Source organism: Zea mays, chromosome 5 (assembly GCF_902167145.1).
Source record: "Zea mays cultivar B73 chromosome 5, Zm-B73-REFERENCE-NAM-5.0, whole genome shotgun sequence".
In the NCBI taxonomy this organism is placed as follows: domain Eukaryota; kingdom Viridiplantae; phylum Streptophyta; class Magnoliopsida; order Poales; family Poaceae; genus Zea; species Zea mays.
In genome coordinates this window covers 5,304,196-5,323,830 of record NC_050100.1, presented here as the reverse complement: position 1 = coordinate 5,323,830, position 19,635 = coordinate 5,304,196, and the positions used below count along the sequence as shown (strand labels likewise).

General features: G+C 45.4%; 1 protein-coding gene across 2 annotated transcripts; it reads right to left on the bottom strand.

The window, feature by feature from the left end:
* Positions 1–653: 653 nt before the first annotated feature.
* On the bottom strand, positions 654–13,499 carry LOC103625825 (uncharacterized). Of its 2 annotated transcripts, XM_035958928.1 has the most exons (4): positions 13,049–13,499; positions 2,294–6,713; positions 2,157–2,201; positions 654–2,056 (listed from the first exon to the last, which is right to left on the bottom strand). In XM_035958928.1, exon 2 carries the CDS (start codon positions 5,751–5,753, stop codon positions 3,408–3,410), a length of 2,346 nt encoding a protein of 781 aa, XP_035814821.1. In that variant the 5' UTR covers positions 5,754–6,713; positions 13,049–13,499; the 3' UTR covers positions 654–2,056; positions 2,157–2,201; positions 2,294–3,407. The 2 variants fall into 2 exon arrangements, with proteins under 2 accessions (XP_035814821.1, XP_035814822.1); XM_035958929.1 differs by lacking the exon at positions 13,049–13,499 and having other exon boundaries at positions 654–1,852; positions 1,955–2,056; positions 2,157–11,068.
* Positions 13,500–19,635: the final 6,136 nt, after the last annotated feature.

Sequence of the window (19,635 nt, the reverse complement as noted above, 5' to 3'; positions counted from 1 at the left end):
ACTGTTGGTCTGTAGAGACAATATATAATCCTAGCGAGCTATCAGGAGTAAATACCGCCGGTCCAGGATTGGACGGGGTGTTACAAGTGGTATCAGAGTCGACCCTCGCGGTTTTACGGGCCTGTGTGGGGTAGGGGTTCGCGTATATGACGCATAGCGTATGTGGGCCCAGAGTGGTCACATGACATAGCATGACGACACTAGACACACAGACGTGACTAAGATGGGAGGTTCCTGGATTGGGGTTGACCGACGATGACGCCAGTTTTCTAAGGGGGTGGATTGTGATATCCTGGCCCTCTGAGATGGCGATATACTAGTCCAAAACTTAATAGAATTAATACAGTATTCATATCAATAAGGTGCATCTTCTTTTTTGAAAGTCTATCTAAAAAGAACCTCCGAGTTAAGCATTCTTGGCTTGGAGAAATTTAGTATGTGTGACCGACCGAGAAGTTTTCTCGGGTGCACATGAGTTAGGACAAAGTGTGCACAAAAGACACGTGCTGGTATGTGGAGACAATATATCCTCCTAGTGACCTGCCAGGAGTAAGTACCGTCGGTCCAATATTAGACGGAGTGTTACAATTAGCCAGGGCACCTGCTACTCGTTGTGTGCCTGTGCCAAACAGATGTTCTAAAAAAACGTGACCTATAAAAATGACATATAATTTAAAAATAAGTATGGTAGCAAGTATAAGTTGATGAACCATTAGCCAAACCTCAATAGATACAATCCAATTAGAGACGATGTCTGGTCTAAAATAAGGCACGACCAGAAAATTATAATTGTGTAAAAACAATGGACGCGCTGGAACATAGTGAATATCTTTGTGTCGAATTTAAACTGAACATAGTGAATGTCCCTAATGCAGGCCTGTAACATTTTATCTTTGGAAATTCAGGATGTCAATTGACTTGAGAAAAGTATCTCGGAGAGAGGAACAAGGAATCACATATCTGAATGGCCTGAAATGATCCTACTAGATTATCACATGGCTCAGCTTCTAGCTAGTGAATATTCAAGAGTGTCAATTTCAGTTGGCATCAAGTCATCAGCATGTTTGGACAACTTTTCAGTTGTTTCCCTCTCTCTAACTAAAGTTTAGTTCGTGTCACATCAAACGTTTGAATATTAATTAGGAGTATGAAATAGATTTAATTAAATTTAATAAATTTGTCTCGTCTTTTAGTCTTCATCTGTGAAATTAATTTCGTAATTAGACTATATTTAATATCCGTAATTATTATTTAAGCATTCGATGTGACATGGGCTAAACATTACTAGAGGGCAACCAAACACCCGGTTCACTTGGCACAAACTGTTCAGATGTACAGCAAATCAGGACCTGAAACTCGACCTGTGGGGGTAAGACAGCCCCCGGGCATTTTAATAAGAAGAAGACCTTCTCACGCAGGTCGAGAAAACCCTCGAACCCCTGCCCCACCCATACACAGCGGCATCGAAGCCCATATGAGAACGACCGCGACCGGGGCTGAGCCTTAGACCTGTGCTTTGGCATGAGACAGACGAGGGGATTTTTTTAACCACAGCCTGAAATTCGCTCCCACGGGAAGTCGAACCCAGGACCTGAGGAGTGCTACTTAGACCACCTAACCAACTCAGCTAGAGGCCCTTTCGCATCAGGACCTGAAACTGAAACCTCACTTAAATAGAATCCTTCACTTGGTCTGCATCTGCAGGCGTGGAACATGGTTAAGCACATGAGCAGCATTAGCTACCAACGGAGATCTCACCATACCGCCACCTCATTCATGTCATATCGCCTCCGTTCTGTCTAATTCTCAAATCTGCAACAAGCTTGCATGTCTTTAAGAAAACGTCTAGCAGCTACATACAAAGGAAACCATGTCAACGCTTGCGACGTTCTGAATATTATACCGGTCGTTGCAAAATACATGGATGCAAGGCATCTCCAGCTGAGGTACTTACACCAGGATGCTGCTGCAATGTAGGAGAGTAAGCATCAAGAGCCAAATATATCTTTTGAAGGAGGCTTAAGTGCGCAGCGATCTTGTCGCCCAATATCACAACCTGATCACATGAAAATATTTCAGAGTTTTTGCATGATGAACTTGTGTGATTACACTTCACGTGTTCTCGTAGTCAAACAGAAGTTCAGTTCTAGAAATACCTTGGCTTCAGCCTTTTAGAGCTCAGAACGCCTCGCTTCAATCATCTGTTTATACCATACCCGATTTTTGTTAGCACCACGGGTTGTCAGACCATGTGGCTGGGAAGCAAGTGTAACGAAGATGAACAGAAACAAACCTGTTCTCATTTCTTTCCACTGACATTTTTTCCTCAATGTCTACAAATTCTTTTGATAATTTCAGGATAGATACTAAAATGCACTCCAGCTGCTTCTCTTGCTCATTCCTAGTGAGGCTACTACTACGATCCATATTTTTATTGTCCATTTCCTCGAGGACACCTGAAGTTTGCTCTAGGTTCGAGTAGTTCATCACACTGCAAATCATTCATATTTGATCTTCTCGGCGATATGTGAGGCTCGACCTCAATGTCACGCAGAATAATTTCTGTACTCTCTTGTTTTATGACTTCTGGAACTTCCTGGTGATCGTGGATCAAGCACTCCTTTTCTAACTCTGATAACTTCTCCTTTAACCTGTCATTTTCTTCATTACATAGACATAATGCCTTATTCTTTTCAGAGACTACAGATTCAAGTGAAGATATTTTTTGCACTAAGATTTAGTGCAGCACCATCCATATTGTCCTTGTAGTCATCAAGCAATTGTTTTGTAACAGTTTGGTGCATTCTCTCTCTAACATCATCATCCATTCGGAGGCCCTCACAGTGTTCTCGGACTCTGTCGATTTGTCTCAAGAGCTCTTCTTCAGACGACAACTGAAGAGACAGTTCTGTACTGGCTTCAGATAGCTGAGATGATAATGCCTTAACATTCTGTTAGCACACGGATGGACTCTAGAGAGAAGAAGAGAGTAGTAGTGTGGGGGAAGGAGACGAAAAGAGGAGAGACGGCAGACGATGGCCGATTACTCTGTATTCAATTGGTTTTTCGATACCCTTACAGCCGTTCCACTGTTTACTTATACCATAAACCATAGCTCATCTAATATATATGATTATAGCCCATAGCCCATCTAGTATACCTAACATTCCCCACTCCTTGAAGTGCGGCTTGTCCCCAAGCCGCTGGCGGTGTAGTATCGGCTTCTTCAAATATGTGGAGAACTGTAGCTTTAGCTTTAGCATCTTCAAGTGTGTGGATTAGCATCATTGTTGAATGCCTCACGCTTCCATCTGAACTGGGTCTGGATTGAGGGGCCTTAAAACACGTCGTTTTAGAATTGATATATTCTTGCATATGTTTTTGGTCTCGCAACACTGGAACGTCTCCTAGAGCGGGCAATGTGTATCACCAGGATCCCAGACAAAGATGGAGACATTGCCTTGTCCACTGACAGAACCTAGACCAGTCCCCAGCTTCCTGAAGCCTTCCTCTGCTATCACCGCCAACAGCATGGTGGGAGCCAGGAAGAGCGATCCGATGGTGTTCGGCAAGTGCCATGCCGACTGGCTCAAAGAGGCCTGCTCATTACTGGACATGGACACCAGAAATTGGTTGTTGTTGTGGAAACTATCCTTGACAGCATACTTCAGGTCATTGTTAGAACTTCTTAGCTGCTGCATTAATCCATTGTCGTGCACCTGCTTGGTGTCTGATGGCCTTAGGAGAACTTCACGAACTACGGTGACATAAACCACTCGAAGCTGTAAAAATACCCGGTCATTCACAAACTGGTAGCTTGATATAAACCACTCTGCATCTGGCAAGTGATGAATCTGGTAGTCTGATATAAAGCACCCAACATCTGGCAAGTGATGAGGACAGGAGACAGTCTGCCCATTAGCTACTTTGACTGCCAGTCTGTGATCTAATGGCTGAACACCTAATAACCTTGGCTGCCATTTGTCACTGATAAAAATATGCGACGATTCTGAATAAATGAGAATGAGGAGCTCATGTTGCTGGACAGTACCTCGAAGATGCAGTGTAGTAGCTGTGTCCACTTTCGACCATGCATTTTCTAGAAACTCAAAGCAATGCTTCCAACATATCACACTGAAGTGGCAATGGGTAATTAACATGCTCTTGCTCATGTTCACTAAGCAGTGGGGTACCAATGATAGTATGTGTAACAAGTGTCTCCAAAGGGTAATACCAATAAAGGATGGCCAAGGAATTGGTCTGGGTTGAGTGGCATGCATCCTAAGCTGAATAGGTGGTGGCCAAGGAATTTTCCAACACACAGAGAGTGAGAGCTTCCCAACATTGACCCAGGCAGCAGGGAAGCTAAGAGGAAATACCTCGAACACCTCATGGGTAGCACAACTGTGGCCCGCATGCGGGAGTTTGGTCGCCGCCAGTTCCGGCCAGAATACCCATAGGAAGGAGCGTGTGGAGGTCAGTAGGGCCAGCGCGAGCTCCTGGAGCTGCCACGGGGCATCGTCCTCCCTGTCGCAGTCCTGTGGCTCTGTGCTGAGGTGGTACACGGGCCCTTCCTTCCGCAACCCCTCGAAGAGCGGCAGGAATTGCGCACCGCCGTCGTACGCCCACACCACCATGACGGCCGACGCCTCGACTATCTCCCGGTCGGCCGGTCTTACAGGAGCGAAGACGTTGCAGGAGTCGAGCGAAGACGAGTCCAGCTGGTACTGACGGTGGAGGACCGGTTGTCCCCGCGCAACGATGACTCGCTGGGCCGTGCCGTGCTGCTGCTCACGCTCTTCGAGAAGTGGCCGGACCACCGCCCCTTCGACATGGAGGAGTTCGTCGTCGGGGTGGCCATCGAGGGTGTCACGAGGCGGAAACTCCCGTTCGCCAGCCACGTCCACGTGCGCGCCTTCGACGGGCTCCAGCGCAGCGGTCCTGCTGGTAGCCGCACGGATGAGTCCTTCAATCGCATCGGTGATGCGAGCCTCCTCGTTGTACTCCAGTAGCGCGAGCACCTCGACGATCTCATTGTGGTTCGGCTCGTCGTAGCGGTCGTAGACGACGGAAGGATGCGGCGCTGGGCTCACCACGTCGCGGTACGGTTCCTCGACAAGGGGAAGAGGAGGCAATGGCCTCACCGCGTCACAGTACGGTTCGTCCACCTCCTCAGCTTGCAGCTGCGGCAGCCTGGCGAAGTGCTGGTCGAATCGAGCATCAACCGCATCGAACCCTCTGCAGATCTCATGGAGTAGGAACTGAGTAGGAGAGATCTCAGCAGGGAGTTCGATCTGGCGTTCGGCGCCCTCACAGCGACCGTTGATCTTCTCTGTGAGCCTCGCCTCCCTTAGATGCATTTCCTCGAGCACCTTGCGAGTGGCCGAGTTGCTGGTGGCTGAGGCATCCGTGGAGGCGGAAGCCGAGTGAGCCGCGTCGCCGCTCGCGTCCTCGTCCAACACGTCGGGTTCCTCGATACTGTCGTCGTCGGGGTTGGCGAGGGAATCAACCTCGGTGGTGGTGTTGGTGACGGTGAGCAGCGGGTCGAGCGCAGCGGAGGGGGTGGCGTTGCCTTCGTCGACGCAGCCGGTGCCAGTGTTGATGAAGCTGCAGTCGGTGCCCGAGTCATCGTTGAAGAAGGAGAAAGTGCGGCCGCGTGTGGCTTGCTCGCTACCACGGCCAGCCAGTGCCTCGGTCAAGCGCTCCTCCATCCGCGCCATTGCGTCGAGAAGACGCTGCATCGTGGCATCCATGCCGGAACAACAGCGGAATGCGACCGTCGGTGGGGAACGGTTGGGAAGGGTTCAGGATGCGAGCTCCTCTGAATACCAAATGTTAGCACACGGATGGACTCTAGAGAGAAGAAGAGAGTAGTAGTGTGGGGGAAGGAGACGAAAAGAGGAGAGACGGCAGACGATGGCCGATTACTCTGTATTCAATTGGTTTTTCGATACCCTTACAGCCGTTCCACTGTTTACTTATACCATAAACCATAGCCCATCTAATATATATGATTATAGCCCATAGCCCATCTAGTATACCTAACACATTCTTCATCCTATTTGCAAGAAACCCTCGAAGATGTTGGTTTTCATAAAATAAAGCGTTGATTCTGCTCATCAGTCTGCATCTTTCGTCAAGTTCATCATGGGTCATGCAGATTGCAGGTACCTTTATATTCTTGGAAATGATTTGGTCCATTCTTAATACAATCTCTGGAATTTTCTTTCTCAGAGGGTTCGAATTGGATGCCATTCTTGAGAGAATGTGACCCTTTCTCCCGTTTGAACCTGAACAGTTCTTCTGTCTTCTCTTGCAATGCTGATCCGTGCATCCTTTTCAGTTTGCTGATCTCAGACTTAAAATAGCTTATCACTTGCTCTCTACTCGGTGCACCGGGCCTACGCGTTCGCGGCGAAGAGGTACCGGTTGGAGCGCGGCGCCACCGCACGGTCAGGCCATTCGGCGGAGGAGGAGCAGTTGTCGGGGCTAGAGCTGAACTGGAAGGACAGCAGCCTGGGCGTCAGCACTGGCGAGTCCTCGGATGTCAACGACCCGCTGCTGAACCGGTTGGTGCATGGCTTGGCTGTGTCGAGGAAAGAATAGACCCCGACGTAGAACCCCGAGCCGTTGCCGGCGTCAGGTTGGAGCCCAGCGACGACGGATGGACTGGGCGACTTGTTGAGCAGCGGGTTCGTTCTCTCGCTCAGTACCTGCAGCAAGTTTTTGGATTCAGATTTTCGGTGTATTTCAACATCTGATGATAGGAAAGGTGATGGTAACATTGGAGGAAAGCAAAAACTGGGGACAGAAGGGTAGCCTCAAGTGTTCAGTGCTTGGAATTCCACGGAATGGATATGTAGTCACAAGTTGACACAAATCATGGGATCGGATTTGGTGATACAGAGTCTGATCGAAACGAAACAATGGGCATGAAAATGAGGACATTGTTGAATAATCTAGTCATCGTCACGTATCGTCGATCCGGACTACGATCCTTCTCGAAGCAGTAGGGAGGCGAAAAGATATAGAAGCATGTTCTCTTCCTACAGAACCTACACAATGAACAGACGACACCGGTGGAGAACTCTTTCTCTACTCTTTATAATGAGAGGGTATGAATGTTTTTATAGAAACTCTAAACCCCTCGGAGGTAGTTTCGGTATTAGCCCATAAAACCTCTTTAGGGTTTCTCAACACTCTCTCTTAGACGAATATCATGACTACTTATACCTCCAGTGGAAAAATGAGAAAAGAGAACACAGTGTCACTCGATGTATTGCACTTATTGCCTTGTTAAAAATTATCTGTGAGAAACTTAGAAATCTCACAATGGGAAAAACAATACATCGATTGTCTTCAAGACAACCTGAAGGTTGTATAGTATACAATCTTCTGGTTCGAATAGCAAGGGCTGAAGTCCAGAGGTGATCTCTCCCTGAACCCTGCAGGCCCCTCAAGTGTTTCATCCTATAACTCTACATATTTTCTGAATGTAAGAATTTAGTGAATAAATCAGCCAAATTATCACAAGATTTGACTTGGAAGATTTTCACCCCACCCTCATTCTGGAGTTCGTGAGGACAAAAATACTTAATACTTAGTAATATTGCTCTTAATATAGCTTATTTCCATTTGTGCAACACATACTGCATTATCTTCATAGATAATGGTGGGGGTGTTTGCAGTGCCAAAACCACATGACAACAAATTTAGAGGGGTTTAATTTTAGTGTAATACAACCCATAGAAGATAACTTGCGCTTTCTCTACCACTTTTATTTCACATTCATCTGACGGTGGTATTCAGCGTAACCTTTACACACAACTGTAATGTGATAGCATTACAACTTATATTTTTGAACGTGAGGAGAGTACAAGTTGCTCCCGAATATAAGAACACTTCTTCAATGAAGATCCTAGTATCGATACGAAGGACAACAATGGCTTGGCCGAAGCCTACAATGGGGTCATTGTTGTCAACAATTGTAATGATGTTCTCAGTTCTCTTCAGGAGTGTCTTGATAGATATCTTCTCTCTAAGTGTCAAATTTGTGGTTGCATTATCGATCAGGCACATTTCATCATTTTCCTCCATCATGTGAAGTGCAAATTTTGTTCTATATAAATATAATATCGATTCAATTCATAATTTAGGATGATAACATTTAATAGAACAAGAAGAATTAAACCATAGGTGAGAAATAAATAAAATTGCAAAGTAATTAATCCCAATCAACCACATAACGTGGGTTCAACAGGAGCATTAATTACATCATAACCAAATAAATGTTTTCTAAAAATAAAATACTCGCTAAGAAAATAAATATGGAGATAATGTGATCTACTACATGCGATCATCATTATCGAAGTCGAAGTCATCATTGGCTAATTGGGCATTGCTCTCAATGGTGGCATCAACACCCATGGCAGCATGATTAGACTTGCAGCGGGCTGAGGTAACTCGAGGAGGTTTTCTCCAGTCACGACGTCTACATGCGTTTGGATAAAGTGAGGCTCTGAGTTCTTACGTTACTTTCATTTTTAATATATATCAATCATGTGTTTCTCAATGGTGCATATATGAGACCAGTGCTCTTGGAACCCACACCTGAAACAGTCTTTGTCAACATGCTTCGAAGTACTTGCATCGTCCTTCTAGGGTTGTTTTTGTCTTTGTCTTTCTTATTTCCATGGTCATTGCCTCTTCTACTGCTACTGTCATTTTGTGGTGGCTTCTTGAAATTCCTCCTCTCGGCCCCTAATTATTGCAGCGCCCGCAACCCCTTTCTGGTGGAGCCTCCCTTCTTTTGAGACTGGAAGTTGGCATGTGCTTCTGGTATGGCCGCAACGCTAACATGATGCTTCTGGTAGTTCTGCTTTAGAAGCTCGTTTTGAGCCTCATTGCGAAGCAACATGTTGATAAGGTCGCAGTACTTCGTGTACTTGTTGTTTCGGTACTGCTGCGGGAGCACCATGTTGGATGGGTGTAAGCTCTAGAGAGTTTTTCTCAATCATCTTCGGATCTATGACTATTTAGCCATAGAAGCGTTGTTGAGCGACAATACGGTGAATGACGGTGTTGTAAGCCTCAACAGTCTTGAAGTCGAGGAAACGGAGTGCGGCACATTCTTGTGGCACCAACGGAAGCATCACGTGTCTCTGCACATTGAAGCTCTCTCGCAGCTTCGTCCACAATACTAGAGGGTCTTTCACCTCTAGATACTCCATCTTCAAGTCTATGTGGATGTGTCACCTTAGGAAGATAGCAGTTTTCGTCTTCTCATGAAGCTATATGACAGTGTCGTTTGGACTCAGTCGGACGATCTCCTTTCCTAGCTGCATCGCCTCCATATGAAACTGACAATCGTTAGCCTAAGTTAGGTAGTTCTTGCCATTCAGGGCAAGCTCCGCAAAGTCTGTCATGTTGCCTTCAGCCATAGTCTGCCACACAAAATTAATTAGCCACACGTCGCTTAGCCTGAAATTAATTTTGCATGACAAACTATGGCTGAAAACAGCAAGACTGACTTCACAAAGCTTGTCCTGAATGACAAGAACTACCTGACCTAAGCTAACGACTGTCAGTTTCACCTAGAGGCAATGCAGTTGGGAAATGTGATCGTTCGACTAGGTCCAAACGACACTGGCATGCAGCTTCGTGAGAAGGTAAAGGTGTTATCTTCCTTAGATGCCACATCCACCCAGACCTAAAGATGGAGTATCTAGAGGTGAAAGACCCTTTAGTAGTGGACGAAGCTGTAGGAGCACTTCGGTTTGCAGAGGCACGTGATGATTCTATGGGCGCAACAAGAATGGGTCATATTCCGCTTCCTCGACTTCAAGACTGTGGAGCTTTACGACACTGTCATCCACTGCATTGTCTCTCAGCTATGCTTCTGTGGCTAAATAGTCACAAATATGTAGATGATTAAGAAAACTCTCAAGACCTTCTACCCCTCCAACATGGTGCTCCAACAGCAGTACCGAAACAACAAGTACACGAAGTATTGTGACCTCGTCAACATGTTGATTGCGTTGAGGCTCAGAACAAGCTCCTAATGCAGAACTACCAAAAGAGTCATGTTGGCGCTACGGCCGTACCAGAAGCACATGCTAACTTCCACTCTCATAGGAAGGAAAGCTCCTCTAGAGCAAGGGGTCATGGGTGCTGCAATAATTAGGGATCAAGAGGGGGGATTTCAAGAAGCTACCACAAAATGGCAGCAACAGCAGCAGTGGCAATGACTATGGAAATGGAAAAGGCAAAGGCAAAATAAACCCCTAGAATGGTGATGCAAGTACCTCGAAGCATGCTAACAAAGGTTGTTTCAGGTATGAGTACTTAGAGCACTGGTCTCATACATGCACAATTGAGAAACATTTGATTGATATATATCAGGAATCAAAGTAATGCCAGAACTTAGAGGCTCACTTTATTCAGACGTTTGTTGATGCCACCACTAAGAGAAATGGCTAGTTCGACAAAGATGACTTCGACTTCGATAATGATGATCACGTAGTACACCACGTTATTATCCATTAGCAACATATTTATTTCCTTAGCTAGCTTTTTATTTCTAGAAAAAAACATTTATTTGGTTGCGATGTAATAAATGCTCCTTCTGAGCCCATGTTATTTGGTTGATTGAGATTGATTGCTTAGAAATTTTATTTATTTATTATCTATGGTTTAATTGTTCTTGTTCTATTACATGTTATCATCTTGAATGATAAATTGAATCGATATTATATTTTATATAGAACAAGACTTTCACTTCCTACGATATATGAAAATGATGAATCGTGACTGGTCGATAGAGTAGCCACAAATCCGATACTTAGAAAGACGGAACATTTTCAAAAACTCCTAAAGAGGACTAGAATATAACTACAATTATCAGCAACAATAGCCACATTGTAGGCTCCAGTCGACCCATTATTTTCCTCCCTAATGACACTGGGACCTTCATTGAAGAAGTGTTCATATATCCTAGAGCAACTTGTAATCTCCTTATCACGTTCAAAGATATATCCCTCATATATCACGTTACAACTGCGTGTGAAGATGGTGTTGAATACCTCCATATCACACCATCGGATGAATGTGAAACATAAGTGATAAAGAAAGTGCAAGCCACCTCCTAAGGTTATATTACGTTAAAATTGAACCGTAGACAATTGTTGAACCGCCAATACGCAAGCAACGCGGAAAGTAATAAATAGGATCATGTTCCCACGCATACAAACAACGGAATAATTGATCAAGCGGCTAGATGCCTAGACATGTCCACGCGCGCGTGGGACAAGATTGAAGAAACGAGGAAAAGGCGGATCAAGCGTATGATTGAATTGGCAGCCCATGAGGGGCTCTTGGGCCGGGTATTACCTAATGGGGCGAAGTTCCACTGCTCCCTATATGCAGATGATGCGGGAGTGTTTGTTAAAGCAGATAAAATAGACCTCAAAGTCCTGAAAAGAATTCTGGAAGCTTTCGAAGGTTGTTCGGGTCTAAAGATCAATTTTGAAAAAACAGAAATTTTCCCGATACGGTATCCAGAATCTCTATGGCCAAATTTAGTGGAAGTTTTCCCGGGAAAGTACTCAAAATTTCCTGGAAAGTATCTCGGACTACCACTCCACTTCAGGAATATAAAAAGAATTGAATTCCAGCCAATAATAGAGAAAATCAATAAAAGGCTAGCCGGCTGGAAAGGTAGACTTCTCTCAAAGGCAGGTAGGGAAACCTTGGTTAAATCTGTGTTGACCGCGCAACCGATTTATCTACTGACTGTTTTCCCAGCTCAAAAATGGTTACTTAAAAGGATTGATAAGATCAGAAGAAATTTCCTTTGGAAAGGAGAAAGTCTGGACTCATGCAAAGGGGGTCATTGTCTGATGAATTGGGCTACAACTTGTTTACCAAAGAATAAGGGGGGGCTTGGCATCCTTGATCTAGAGCGCTTTGCAAGAGCGTTAAGACTTCGTTGGCTGTGGCTTCGATGGACAGATAAAGATAAAGCATGGAATCGCTTACAACTCCCTTGTGATAAAGCAGATGTTGATCTATTCAATGCATCCACAACTGTAACAATTGGAAACGGCAAAACGGCCGATTTTTGGAGATCGAGCTGGATTCGGGGTCAGACGCCAAGGAACATTGCACCAACATTATACATGAAAGCCAAGAGGAAGAATATCTCGGTGTCCCAGGCTCTTAGAAACAATCGATGGATGCACTTCTGCTCTCCTTACACTCAAGATAGAGAAATAAAAGAATTCATCTCCCTCTGGCAGGGTATCAATAACACACATGAACTCAATGATCTTGATGATACTATTTTATGGAGGTGGACGGCTGATGGGAAATACAGCACAAGTAGCGCCTACAAAATTCAGTTCACCACGAACTTTTGTAAAATGAAAATCTGTCCTATCTGGAAGGCGAGAACTGAGCCCAAATGTCGCTTCTTTGCATGGACTTTGTTGCATAATAGAATTCTGACTGCGGACAACCTCCAAAAGCGGGGATGGCCTTGCAATCCAATTTGCTGCCTATGCAACCTATCTCAGGAAACTGTGGCCCATTTATGTAAAGACTGCCCGTTTTCTGCCGAGGCGTGGGGCAGGATCCTTTCTTGGGCCAATCTATCCTTCCTACGTGGCATTTCTAGCTCCGGATCATTGTACGATTGGTGGAAGAGATTAAGGAGTCGTTGCTGCAAAGAGTCAAAGAAGAATTTTGATGGGCTTCTCATCTACTTCTGGTGGAATATATGGTTGGAAAGAAATAATAGAATTTTCCAGGGACAACAGAGATCTACGATCCAAGTTGCACAATTGGTGAAAGATAAGTTGAGACTAGTTTTTAGTGTATCTTAGATAGATCGGTGGATGGTGGCTGTTTTTGTGTTTTTTTGTATCTTTCTCTTTTTTCGGTGTGTCTTCGGTCTTGTGGATTATCTTATTCTTCTTAATCTAATACAATGAAGAGGCAAGTCTTTTGCCGCTTCCTTTCAAAAAAGGAAAAGGCGGATTAGATCGCGTACCGTCTGCACCGCTTCCATGGCTGCTCCGCCGTCGCTCGCCGCCAGCACCCCTCTCCGCCACCACGTCCACGGCAGACGTCCACTGCAGCAGGTCCTCACCACTAGAGCGAGTCAGCGGCAGGTAACCGCCGCGCCATGCCAGCGAATTGGTTCGTGCCAAAGACAAGGGCTGTGAAGGTTAAGAGGCGGAGGTCGGAGGATCAGAGGAAGCGGGAGACCAGGGCGGCGGGCGACGGTGACGGAAAGGAGTGAAGCGGAGTAATGCGCGCGCCCGCGTGTGATCAGCGAAGTGGCGTGGCGGCCGCGTGGGTCTCAGGACTCAGTCAGGACTCAGGAGGCATGGGAGTGGGACGGGGGTAGATGGGGAGACCGGAGGCGGGCGTGGCGGCATAGAGGGCCGAGTCGACGCAGCAAGGACGCGGGACGCGGCGGTTCAGGGCGCGTGATCCATGAATCCATCGTACGCCGCTAGTGCCGTGGCGGGCCGCCGGCAGGCGGGCCGTGCGTGCTGGACCGCTCAAACCCTGCTGACCTCTTCCTCCTGCGTGACATGGCCCTCATTGGTTTTTGTGCGGCAACTTCGGATTTACGTTGATCTAGTTGGTGTTTGGTTAATTATAGATTTTTGAGAAGTTGGATATTGAACAAAATACAATACAATAAATCTCATTATCAGTTTATGATGAGATTGTGAGATTGTGGCGAAACTGTCACTTTGTCTCTTGATTTCTAACAAGTTTAGAATAAATTGCAATGTCCCTGGACAACTAGTTTTTATTTAATTTAGAATAATGCAGTAAAATAGATAAAAGATAATATTTCTTTTGATTAATTAGAGTAATTACACATGAATCGATGATTCTTCCAATAGCACGATAATTATAGTATTTGCTATATGTATAACTATAGAAATTCAACAATTAACTAAAGAGATAAGATGGATGCAGTAAATACTTCTACTTCTAAATATTGATTTATTTATAGAGAGATTTTTAAGATACAAATCTATTTATGCAGGGACAAAAAAGTACAATTGTAGAAAAATAATTCTATAATTAAATCATGCTAGTTTTTTTTATTAAATTTAATTAAATTTGTTAAAATATATCAACATTGTTGTCACTACATGGGGGTACTATGTAAATATTTTTATAATTGATTTAATAATATTTTTTTGGTATCCTAGATCTAATCAATTTTATAATAATTCAACTATTTAAATAGAAAGAACTGCATTCTTTCTGAGAGAGCATACAAAAGGTGATTGAGTTGGGTAAAGGATGTATATAAAAATGGTGGCATGTTCAGGCAAGGGGCAAAAAAGAAGGGGGTGTGGCTGATGTAGCAGACGCCAGACGGCCAGAATCGCCGCCCGCCCGCCCATTAATGGGCACAAGGGGCAAGCATTAGAACGGCAGCAATGCAAATGCTTCTTTTCCCCGTTATTTTCTTTATTTGTTTCCCCCTGCTGGTAAGACTAGAAACGCACGCGTTTCAATGAAAGTGAGTTTAGGACTTCAGGTCACTGGTCACATAGAGAGACGCTGGGCTGCACCAGGAGCCATGTGTTAAACATCTCGAAGTCGTCAGGATTCATACAGGGTCTGATTGGTTGGGTGAGAGAGCTTGGTCTGTCTCATTGGAGCTTGGTCCGTCGGAGACTGTACGCTCTCTTCGTACCCACGCATGCAACCACGTAGTGTATTTTGTAATTGTCTTGCAGCTGCGGATGCAGTGCTGGTTTGGAAATATGCAGGGAACCAAACAATGTCCGCCCCTTGGTCAACGCACGGGAAGAGTCTGCGTTGGCACGCCCAGGCAACCAATCAGATGGACAGAGACCTCTAATTGGAAACATTGCCAAAAGGCAAAAGCACTGCACTGCAAATGAAAAACGGCTTGAGTTACATCTTACATGGCCCATTCCACGGACAACGTGAGGCGAAGCTTTATGAATTAACTAGATGGATGCCCGTGCGTTGCCACGGGAGTTAAAATTTAGTATACAACATAGATACAGAAAGACAAACATCACTACGATATGTTAAATCCATGTGGTAAGACGGTTCCAAATTATAGATGTTTTAGTATTTCTAAAGAATCAGTATTGAAGCACACATTGACGATGTCGTCCGTGGCGCCCATGACACCGCAGTGACACAGCACGTCACAGAGGCGCGTGCCGCACTGCATGGACGTGGAGATGGCACTGAGGCCAGTTCAAGCCCACTTTTCGGCACACCATGTTATGCTCCTTGTGTCGGTTGGCCACGCATACCAGCGTCACGGGGAGTTCCAAGGCCTCGAACTCCGTCACCAGCTGCTCCATGGTCAGCTTGGCGGGGCGTCTCACGAGTCACGAGCCCCACCACCACGTATGTCGGTTAAGTATGTCGGTAAGCCGATATTCTTAACATAAGAACGTCGATCTATTAGAGTAAGAACGTCGGTTTTTAGCCGACATTTTTCCAGAGTGGTAGTGGTGCGGTGCCGGGGTGAAGTCGTACGCCATCAGCCACGGCACCAAAGGCTCTAAGTTGAAGGGGTGCTTGCCCGTGAGCCGGACGAGCGTCGGGTGGCGCCGCACCCACGCGTCAGATGTGGCCTCGCTGCGCGAGTCGCAGACGGGTGGCTCTACCTCGAGGCACAGGAGGTACGGTGATCGCCAGTCCGACGGGAATGTTGTATTTTTCCTTGGAATCAAAATCGGGGCGGGTGCGACGCTTGCCTCCTGGTCCACCGGAGCAGAACATGTTGAAGCTCTTGGGAGGCGCAATGGCCGACCACGGGTGGGGGGGCAGGTGCCGCTCAACAGAGGTCGCCATTGTTGGCGCGAGCTACGAGAACGATTTTTAATTGTGATGTCCAGAGCTCGAGGTTAATCGGAAGCTCGAGGAATATAATCATGCATGCCCTCAGAAAGAAAACACAGAATAAAAAAGGAAACACAATAAATTAGGCAAGGAAAACAGTCAGTCACGATTTTCTGATACAATCAGGCGGTATGTTAATAGATATTACACGACATTATTATATATGAAGCAAGTATTAACACAACATTATATCAATAGACCGGGAAAGTATATTACACGGCAATTATAAGGGAAACACAATAAATCAGGCAAGTATATTACACGACATTGCATAGAATACAATCAGGAGCAAATTCAGATACTATGCTGATCCAAACTGCTGTATTCGGTAGATTATGTTTGCAAATCTACGATTCTAGGGACAACTCACGTAAACAAAACTTAAGATTTCAAAAAAGAAGCCAGGTTAGGTAAGACTTCCGCAAGACTGTTACTGCAAGCAAGCTGGCATAAAGCTGCATTCGAGATCACGTTTTTCTTCATCTTGGTTAGCGCGCCTTCATGCTGATTTTTGTATTTGCCAAAAAAGTGTTGGGCTGTAATATAGTTGAGAAAAGAATCCCCAAGTGTCTCTAATGATTCATGTGAAAAGTCCTCTCGGCAATTCTTTGTTGTAAGTGCTTCCAGAATCTGCAAGTCAATGAACATGGGTTAAAAATAAGAACTATGTTCGTGTAATGCCACATCAATCCGAAAGTGACTATGGCATTAGGTATGAACATATGGGAATGATCAAACTACTTCCAACGAAAAGAACAATCGACAAATGCATGTGTAATGTATTGACTGTTTGATGGAATGCAAAATTTCTACAGAACTCTAGATTTCACCAAAAACAATCACATTTTGACAGCGGGGAGTTCTACACACTTTCCTGCTTAGACTTGTCAGATCTCTATCACAACAGCTACAAAACGATCAGAAGCCTAAGCATGTAAGGAGAGAACATGAGTGATGATCATTTACATCATGATGGGCGAACAAATGAGGAGCAACTTGAGAGCACCTAGAGGGGGGGTGAATAGGTGATCCTGTGAAACTTGAAACTTAAGCCACAAAAACTTGGTTAAGCGTTAGCACAATAATCGCCAAGTGGCTAGAAAGGAGTCCCAACAAAACACAGTAACCACAAGAGATCAATCACAGAGATGGCACGGTGGTTATCCCGTGGTTCGGCCAAGACCAACGCTTGCCTACTCCACGTTGTGGCGTCCCAACGGACGAGGGTTGCAATCAACCCCTGTCAAGTGGTCCAAAGACCCACTTGAATACCACGGTGTTTTGCTTGCTTTACTATATCCCGTTTGCGAGGAATCTCCACACTTTAGAGCCTCTCGCCCTTACACTTGAAGTTCACAAAGAAGCACGGAGTAAGGGAGGGATAAGCAACACACTCAAGATAAGAAATCACAGCAACACCATGCACACAAGTCGCAACAAGAGCTCACAACACAACTCAATGAGTTCACAACTCAACTAGAGCTCTAATTGCTATCGCAAGGAATCAAAAGCGCGGAATCGATGTCTTAGTGCTTAGGAATGCTTAGAGAATGCTTGGTGTTCTCCTTCATGCGCCTAGGGGTCCCTTTTATAGCCCCAAGGCAGCTAGGAGCCGTTGAGAGCATTCCAGGAAGGCAAATCTTGCCTTCTGTCGCCTGGCGCACCGGACAGTCCGGTGCACACCGGACACTGTCCGGTGCAGATTTCTTTCCTTCCCTGGCGAAGCCGACCGTTGGCGCCTGGGAGCCGTTGGCGCACCGGACACTGTCCGGTGCACACCGGACAGTCCGGTGCCCCCTCCCGACCGTTGGCTCGACCACGTGTCTTGCGCAGATCGTGCAGTCGACCGTTGGCCCGGCCGACCGTTGGCTCACCGGACAGTCCGGTGCACACCGGACAGTCCGGTGAATTATAGCCGTACGCCGTTAATTTATTCCCGAGAACGGCAAGTTCGCCTGAGCCAGCCTGGCGCACCGGACACTGTCCGGTGCACCACCGGACAGTCCGGTGCATCCAGACTGCGCTGACTTTGGCAGAACTTAGCCACCTCTGCTCCAATTCAATCTTTCCTGTTTCCAGCACTTAGACACAATATATTAGTCCATAAAAACAATGTACTAAGTCTAGAAACATACCTTTTGACATGATTTGCACTTTGTCCACCACATTGCATAGATTAACACAAAAGCACTTGCGTTGACACTCAATCACCAAAATACTTAAAAATGGCCCAAGGGCACATTTCCCTTTCACAACTACACCACTGCTGGGAAGTAGCGACGAACATTAATTACATTACAAAATAGTATAGTAATAACTAAAAACAACCCTACGTATTTACCAGTCTCCATATCCTACATTCTTACCTTAATTACTCTGGACCAACATGCGCCAGTTTACTGGCTTAACACTGGCGGTACTCCATCACTAATTTTTAGTCCCTCTATTTTATTTTATTTTAGTTACTAAATTTCTAAATATGGAAAGTAAAATAGAGTTTTATTTTCCATATTTAATATTTTAGGGACTAAAATATAATAAAATTGTTGGACAAAAAAATTAGTCCATATAAACCAAACACCCCCTTAAATAATTTACATAGTTTTAGCTCTCTTAGATACTGCTGAGCCCCTCCTCTCTAGATGTTTCAATATCACCTTCGCTTGCATCGGCTCTGCACACGAGGGAGCCAAAACCAAAAAAATTGACCATGGCAGACGCCTGCCGCCCCTGCTCTCTAGATGCTCTACCACTCTGTCGTCTAATGTGCTCTGTCTAATGGGATATAAAGCCCTGCATGCTCTGCAAGATGTTTCCATGCATATAGATGAATTTCACAAACTATTAGCAATGCTCACAAGGAAGGATTTTTCCAACGGTTATTTGCATATATAATTTACCTGTTTTTTCTATTATTAAAAAGGAAAAAGAATAGCCAAAGTGCCATCCAGGCAGGTGTGATTGTGCGCCTGCTTTATGCATTCAACACAGTTAGTCAGTGTGCATATAACTTTCTGCTGGGGTATTTGCAAATAACATGTAAACATATAGGTTACATGAAAAATACCAGCAAACAACATATTTAACCTTGTTTTTTTGCTGACCAAATTATATAGCCTTGTTTTCACATGAAGAAACATGGGTAATAAACTACACTTTGGAACCACATGCAAGACTGTACCAACAAGAACTTAAAGTGAATATATTTGTGGTCACTAATCTTATTTTGTAAGCGTGATTGCTTAGAATATTAACACTGACATGAACATCAACCCAAACACAGTGCAAGCATGTGGAGGGTGTAGAACGAGATAGTAAGAAGGAAGACACCATTTTCCACAGAGAGACAAAGCACGGGGACGACAGTTACAGACGGATCCACGAGGTCAGGGGAGAGGGAAATTGGAGAGTTGGAAGTAGTGGGACCGCTGTACCTCGGGTGCCATCGCGGAAGGCCTTGGAGACATGCTTGAGTGTCCAGCACAGGCCCTCATGGCGGCCGTCCTCATCAAGCCCCAGCACCAGCGCGCACCGTTGGCTCCACGGTGTAGCCCCGTCACCGCGGTGTCCCCTGAGAGCATGTCGATGTAGTCGTTTTGCTCATCATCATCGCATGCGGAAGCGACGGCCGCGAGGTGGGCCTGCTCGAGCGCTCCCATGGCGGTAGATGCACCCATCTCAGAAACGAGATTAGATCTCGATTGATCCCTTGGC